General features: G+C 39.8%; 1 protein-coding gene across 1 annotated transcript in view; it reads right to left on the bottom strand.

The window, feature by feature from the left end:
* urod (uroporphyrinogen decarboxylase) overlaps nucleotides 1–7,974 on the bottom strand; it is a gene marked incomplete in the record, with an annotated part of 13,855 nt that overhangs the window by 4,466 nt on the left and 1,415 nt on the right. The window contains 5 exon segments of the mRNA XM_014004471.1: nucleotides 331–431; nucleotides 1,809–1,943; nucleotides 5,175–5,336; nucleotides 5,468–5,665; nucleotides 7,624–7,686. Coding sequence (XP_013859925.1) covers nucleotides 331–431; nucleotides 1,809–1,943; nucleotides 5,175–5,336; nucleotides 5,468–5,665; nucleotides 7,624–7,686 — 659 coding nt within the window.

Here is a 7,974-nt window from a genome sequence, read left to right as displayed (position 1 = left end):
ACACACACACACACACACACACACACACACACACACACACACACACACACACACACACACACACACACACACACTAGTTAATCCTTTAACCAGCAGGTTAAGTATTTGATGAGAAGAGCAGGAAACGCAGATGTTTGTTGACATAAATCCTGCTCTTAGTGACAAACCAGAAGACGACAGAGGTCAGCAATAGTTAACCTGCTGTTTGGAGAGCACCCCACACACACACATACACACACTAGAAGCTTTTTACCTCGTCTTATCATCCACACAGAAGAGGGATGAGACGTTTAACTCAGAGCTCACTGAAAAAACCCATCAGTATATTACCGTGCTGATCGGGGGTCGATGGTCCAGTCCAGGCCCACCACCTCGTAGCGAGACTCCGACAGTTCCTCTAAAGCGTAGTGAGCATCTTTGGCAAACACAATCTGTAACGCACACAAACATTCAAACAGGCTTCCACACCAAGTAAACCCATTTACAGAGAAATGCTGCCCCCTGCAGGTCACCTGCAGACCTGATCACTCTTAATGACCTAATTTCACTCAGTAGGTGCCTGATTTACTCATGAAAAAAGAAAATACACTTGATGTGGTTCTGTTTCTAAACATCTATATTATCTGATTGGTATATGGTTTGTTTCGCGCGTGCGCTATGATGCAGTTTACTTGGCTTTAAAAAATCCTTTTCCTCAAAGGTATTTTGAATCTGAAAAGAGCTTCACTGAATGAGAAGTAGTGGATCTCAATAGACAGCTAAGTTTCACTTTCACTTTTGCTCTGTTACTGCCAAGAGCCTGCAGGAGTCATGGGCGGGGTGTGTGTGTGTGTGTGTGTGGGCCCTCTGCCATGAGGACGTTCAGCTTAAAGACACGTCCCAGGGGCGTTTCTGGTCCCAAAAGGCGTTTCTGGTCCCCACCTGTTGTTTTCCTTCTCAGCATGGCTGCCTAAAAACGCTGCAGGATTTCTCAAACATGCATGAATGAGTCAAAGCAAGGCTTTGAGCATGTTTTTTATGAGAGTATAACATTATAACATGATATAAAACTCAAAAAAGTTGATTTTACATGACATTGCCCCTTTAAATTTAAACTGGAATGGCCCTCCAGTGGGAGTTTCCTGTTGGAAAGTGGGAGAGTTCAGACGCTTCTCACAACTAATTAGTGAGTAAAACTCTCTTACTTTTACTAGTATTTCTCTATTATTAATTTCACATTTAGTCAGCTTTTCAGTGTTCATAAGAGGACGTGTTAAACCGCTGTTTCTATGCATGAAATACCACATAGAGCTCAGTTACTTTTGTTAGTGGGGCTCAGCTGTAGCAATGAGAATATTTTGTGTTTACTCCAAGTTAATTACAACTTGCCCTTTGAGGGCAACCTTAATGCTCATGTGGCCTTCGATGAAAACGAGTTCGACCCCCCCTGACTGAGGTCCTCCAGCCAGATGCTCTTAGTGCGGATGAGAGCTAAATTAATGTGCAGAGGGGATCGAGCCCCCAGACTCTGGAACAACCTGCCTTTTCATATTCATACTGAGGAGTCTATACAGTCTTTTAAATCTTCTGAAATAACATTTTAATTTAGTTTGAGTTCCATCAGATCTTTTATGTTCTCTAGTTTGTTTGTTTTTTGCCTTATAATTGTACCTGTTTATGTGTGACTTGTTGTTTTCTGTTTTTAACCAGCTTGCAAAGCCCTTTGGTCAGCCTTCTTGTTTTTAAACATGCTATATAAGTACAGACAACAAATGTAAAGGTGTGTTAATTCCAAGTGAGCAGCTGATGTGCACGTCAGGTGTTCTCACCATGGGAACATCCTGGTCCTTCTCCTTCAGTCTGTCTTTGACACGGCGAGCGATGTCACACAGGTAAGGCAGAGAAAACTCTTTAAACTCGACCGGTCCCAGAATGCCGGCGTGGGACTCGAACACCTGCAGAGCCTGTGGAGGAAGAAGAAAACGAGAGGAATTTACCTTTAGTTAAACCGTTTCAACACAAAATGTTTCTTTGAATGACTCGTAGTCGTAGGATTATCAGTGACTGAGGTCATATTTCATGATAAAAGAGCTGAAGAGTCCTGAACAAACACCTAAACAACTCTGATGGTTATAATGAGGAGGAGCCAGCTGCACTGAGCGTACTTCCTGTTTTTTTTTTTTTTTGTTGTTGTTCCTAAATAAATGTTGCTAAATAAGATAGTGTGGACTGCTCACCTACAAATACATAAATTTAAATTTAAAATACCTGCTAAAAGTGCTCATGTATGCATGTGAAGTGCTACAGCAAGCTGCAGCTGCCGCTTGCTCTTGCTAGTAGTCGTGCAAAGGTAAATTACCTGTGGTGTAAAGATTTATAAAATATAGTTCTCACAAACGGGAGCTGCTTTAAGACAGCAGTAAATCAATTTGGTCTTAGCTCTGCTCAAACTAGTAGTTCACTTGTTAATCTGGTCAGAATTTAACTAATTCTCCAAACTAAGGATGTTCAAAGAGATATCTACAACAAGTAAGGTATTATTTGTTCATAACATTTTCACAAACCATATTTAAGAAAACCTTAATTATGTAACTTGGTGTCCTCTGGTCACAAATCAACATGGAACAAAACACAGACAGAAAACAAACAAGACAATAAATAAATAAATAAATAAATAAATAAATAAATAAATAAATAAATAAATAAATAAATAATAATAATAATAATAATAATAATAATAATAATAAAATACATAGGACAACTATACAATATAAGCCAGTGTTTTTCAACCCTGGTCCTCGAGGCGACTGCCTTGCATATTTTAGATGGTTCCCTGCTTCAATACAGCTGATTTCAATTGATGAATGATTAACAGGCTGCAGTTGAACTGCAGTCATCTGAATCAGGCAGTGTGCTGCAAGGACCAGGGTTGAAAACCCTGGCTAATATTGTATAGTTGCCCCACTGTATGTATTTTATTATGACCCCCGCACGCGAAGCGTAAGCGGGAGTCATATTGTTTTCGTACTGTTTATTTTATTTATTCATTCATTCTCCGGAGATTTTTGGTCAACCGTAGCACAAAAATGGCTGCACCGATCAACATGAAATTTGGCAGGACTGTAGATGAGTCTGACCTACACTGCGCCAGCCAATGGTTTTAAGATAGACCCCATATTTGAGGAGGGGGMTCCTTTCAAAGTGGGGGTGTCTGGACATGCAAAAATGCTTATAACTCAGAAACTGTTCAACATAGAAGCTTCAGATTTCTTTTGTTGTTTAGCTCTGATGAAGCTCTATCTATCAGGCCCACCAAACAGTGCCCCCACACCCCGGACCCCCAGTTTATCTGAAAAAGGTGTATGGCTATAGCTCAAAAACTATTAAACATAGGAGCTTCAGATTTCTTTTATTGTTTAGCTCTGATGAGGGGCTAACCATCAGGTCAACCCCGCCCCCAATCCAAAAAAAAAGACCCCCTCCAAAGCCACTACAATTTTGGGATGCATCTAGTAGCATGACATTTATCAGGAATAAAGACTTCTGAGTTCTGGTGCGTTTGTGCGTGTGGGGGTCATTATGTTACTGCTGTGCGGTATCTAGTTTTTTATTTTTTTGTCTTGTTTGTTTTCTGTGTCTCTGTTTTGTTCCATGTTGATTTGTGGATCTCGAGTCTGTAATAAAATTTGATGATTTGCGACCAGAGGACCAGGGTTGGGAAACAATGAAATAAGAAATACACTCTACAAAAGACACCTGTACCAGCACCTCCACAACTGAGAATGGTAACGTTACACTTAGCCTTATGTTAATCAGACATGTTATTATTCAGTTACAGCAATTATTGACACGACTAATAAATTTAAACATCAAATTTCTTAAAAGAGCCTGAAATGCAAACTTGAATTTTTTGAGCTTCATGTCATGTTATAATTTTACTCCCTCATCAAAAACATATCCAGAGTGTTGCTTTGACTCATTCATGCACATTTGAGGAATCCTTGTATCTCCTGTGGGAGCCATGAGGAGCTGCATAAACACTTGCTGGTACAAAGCACCGCCTGTTGTACCGACTCAGTCTTCAGCCAAGCTCCCGCCCCAAAGAGCAAAGCTCCCCTGAAGCACTCTTGTGAAGACGAGCTTGAGTGGGATTGTCAGAAATAGTAGGATGTTCATAAAGTCACTGAGGCCAATTTCAAGGCGTTTAGCTATGGCTATGTTCACACTGCAGGCAAATGCAACCCATATCTGATCTTTTCAAATCTGACTCAGGTCGTTTCATTATGTGGTTCTGAATCTGATACATATCTGATGTTTTCAAAGTGACTGCAGTGTGAACGCTCATGTTACATTCCATCTGACTTTTTCATCAGGAGGAGGGCTGAAGGATCGATAAGACACTAACCTCAAGTCTCGCTGTTTAAATCTGTAGCTCCGTGTGTTTACAGCTCCAAAACACAAGTCCAGTTGCTTCATCTTTTTACTTTTCATTTTTCACGTAGATAGTAACGTCCAGCCTGGGTCACGGAGCGTATCGATCCTAAAGTTACTTAGTCGATACTTTATTTACAGCTCGTTGTTTTGTTCAAAAATAAAAAGCTTTACTGGAGCATCCCAGTCAGATGCAGGTTCAGATATAAACACTGAACTAAACAAGTACGTCAGATAATTATTTAATCAGCTCTGAGATTAAACAACAGCTTCAGATTCGACGTGCTAAAAGTAGCATCCATGCTATGTAAACAAACGAACCGGCTGATGAGACGTCACGTCTTTTACTGCGCATGCGTGTCACATCAGTGCTGTGTAGCGTTCACACACGGGTCTGATGCAGGTCACATTTAAAATGTAATGTGAACGTTCACACAAAAAGATCGGATTTTTTCAAAAAATCCGAACTGAGCATTARGACCTGCAGTGTGAACGTAGCCTTTGATGCAAAGTCAAATGTATTTTTGATACAAACAGCATTTTCAGAACAACTGAAGGTAATGTAGTTACTTTGTGGTAAAGAATTGAATTATGTGCCTGGAAAACACATAACCTCTGCCTTTAACGGTTTTGGCACCAGTACCTAAATAAATATTTAAAAAAAATGTTTTTACCTCAGAGTTATATTGAAAATGTGTTTTGATTTAAGCAGTTTGTTAAATTTGTAAACATTATCCCAGATTTTAAAGTTCACTGGGTCTGACCTGAGCTCCAGCTGCTACCTGTCCCAGCAGGTACTCGACGATGACGTCCGTCAGCATCCTCAGCAGCACGTGGCTGGACTCGGGGTGCCGGTACAACCAACGCTTCGCTTTGGAGTGCGTGTTGGAGCCGCCGCCTTCGATCATATAGGACATGAGAGTCCACTGCAGAGGGACACAGTGACAGGTGAAAGGAAAGTTTAACAAAGCTTTTATTAAAAATGATTTAAAGTGTGTGTGTGTGTGTGTGTGTGTGTGTGTGTGTGTGTGTGTGTGTGTGTGTGTGTGTGTCTGACCGGAGCGCCTGTGAACCCTATGAGGGGAACTTTTCCGTCGATCTTGTGTCGGGTCAGAGTGATGGCCTTGAAGACGTAGCCCAGCTCCTTGTTCACGTCCACTTTGGCCCGCAGGCGCTGCAGGTCCTCCGGCTCCTTCAGGGGGTCTGTGAACGTCGGACCTTTGCCCGTCAACATCTGGACTTCCATCCCCATGGCCTGTGGAGTGAGAAAAAAAAAAGAAGATATTTGTTGTGCATGAACTATACAAAAGGTTGATATCCCCATTTCATGTTGTGTGACATGTTGGTCCAGTTGTTCATCAGATAAAACATTTTAAACATTAAAATTATTATTACTGAATGAGATTATTATATGAGACTTAGATTATAGGAAAAAAAGTTTCCTTTTAAGAGCTTTAAGTTATTTTTATGTATCATTATCATTCACTGTCAGTCCTTCTTAGGGCTGCCACAAACGATTATTTTTATAATCGATTTATCACCGATTATTTTTTTCGATTAGTCGACTAATCGGATCATACGTTAATTGAATATAAAACATAGAGCTTATTGCACCAGAATGCAGCTGCTATTATATAACCATAGTTAGAGTTTAGCTATATGCTAACTAAAAATAACTGCTGTGGAAGGTAAGTTCTGCTCTGCAGATATTGCACAGGTTTCTCTTTCATTTTCTTAAAAAGATCCCACACTTTTGAGCTCCGTTGACAGGTAGCCATTAGGGTTGGGCAATATTGGCAAAAAAATTAATCACGATTAATTGTGGTATTTAGCCGAAAACGATTAATTTGACAATTAATCCCCTGGAGTCCCTGGTCACCATTATTTCGTAGTCACATGACCAGTTTAGTGGGAAAGATTTGCTTTTTGTAAAAATTTGTTCCAAATTGGGTGAGAATTACAGATTTCAGGCTATACATCATATTTTAAATTGTGTAGATAAATAAATTACAGAACTTTATTTTTAATGTTCGTCATATTTGAAGCGGAGAGGAGCATCGAGCAGACTGACCGGAGTAATCCCCCGTCAGTCTGCCTGGTGGCATTAATCGTATTAATCATCAAGTGTCAAAAAGTAATCGATTAGTGTTTTTCTGACGATTAATTGTACACGATACGATTATGCCCAACCCTAGTAGCCATGATACCAGAGCCTGTCTGTATAATGTCTTGTGACGTCCACGGCCTGCCCCAGTTACCACTGCTGTGCATGTGTGTCAAGGACAGAAAGGTAGATGTGGCAGTGGAAGGTGTCAAAGCAGTTTGGAGAGAAAAACAAAGAACAAAAAAAAGAAAATGATTAATTGATTATTAAATTAGTCATCGATTATTTTAATAATCGATTAGTCGTCGATTAATCGATTAATCGTTGCAGCCCTAGTCCTTCTGTATCATTTAGAAAATATCTAATGAATTTTAATAAAACTTTCAGGAAATAATCAAGGGATGAACCTCTACAACTGATGGCTGTTTGACCTAAATTAAATTCAATACGGCTGCCACAGCAAAGCGGTTTTAGCGAATACAAAAAAAAAAAGACTGTTAGTCGGTCAGTTTAAACATGCTGACTAAAACTTTAGTTTGGTAGTAAGTGAGCACTGTCCTCCATGCACATCAAGTGAAACACACCGTAAAATCTTTACATTTACTGTTGGAGTAAAACTTGTCTGTTAGAAAAATATCTCAGGAACCCCAGATTTAAATGAAGCTCTCCAAAAGTAATCATTAGATCTACAACTGATTAGCCTTAGAAGTCCACCCAACTGAAGAAATCCACCACAGCTAATAAACATTAATGCACACAGAAACGGCTACATCTAAATGACTTTCACAAATATTGAGATAACATTTGGTGTGGTTGTAGCTGAGGCTGATTTCCAACACATTCTCTGAGTCCTAACTAATCATACACGATCATTGCTTAAAACTTTGGCAGTGGGCGATTCGCTTTCCTTCAAGAAACTCTACAGTTTCTTTAAAAAAGATGCTTTTAACTCAAGAGAGATCCGAACAAAACGGCAGCAGAAGAAACTGAGGCTCAGGCTACAAACAGTGCAGATAAACCTATTAAACATCAACCGGCTCAGTAACCATTACACATGTTTCTCTCTGTCTATAGCTACTATTGTTTATCTCTTTCTCGCTTGTTCTTACCTGGGGGACGACGAGGATGTCAGAGAAGATGATGGCAGCATCAAAGGGAAAACGTCTTAGAGGCTGAAGGTTGAAAAAAAGATGAAACCGTTAAAAAAAAAAATTATCTGAAATAAAACAGCAGCAGCAGTCTCAGGCCTGCCTAGGCTAAAATGATGTATAAGCATGTAGGGCTGTGTATTGGCAAGAATTTGGCGATACGATACATATCATGACAGAGGGGTCACGATACGATATATCCTGATATATTGCGATACTGTAAGCAAGACGATATATTGCGATTTTTTTATCCAAAAATTCTATTAAATAAAAACCTCTTACAGGGGAAAAAAATGAAAAACCAAAATTCAT

The sequence above is a fragment of the Austrofundulus limnaeus genome, unplaced genomic scaffold (genome assembly GCF_001266775.1).
Source record: "Austrofundulus limnaeus strain Quisiro unplaced genomic scaffold, Austrofundulus_limnaeus-1.0 Scaffold24, whole genome shotgun sequence".
Taxonomy (NCBI): Eukaryota; Metazoa; Chordata; class Actinopteri; order Cyprinodontiformes; family Rivulidae; genus Austrofundulus; species Austrofundulus limnaeus.
Note: the sequence above shows the minus strand (reverse complement) of the source record. Positions and strands in the feature narration are given on the sequence as shown.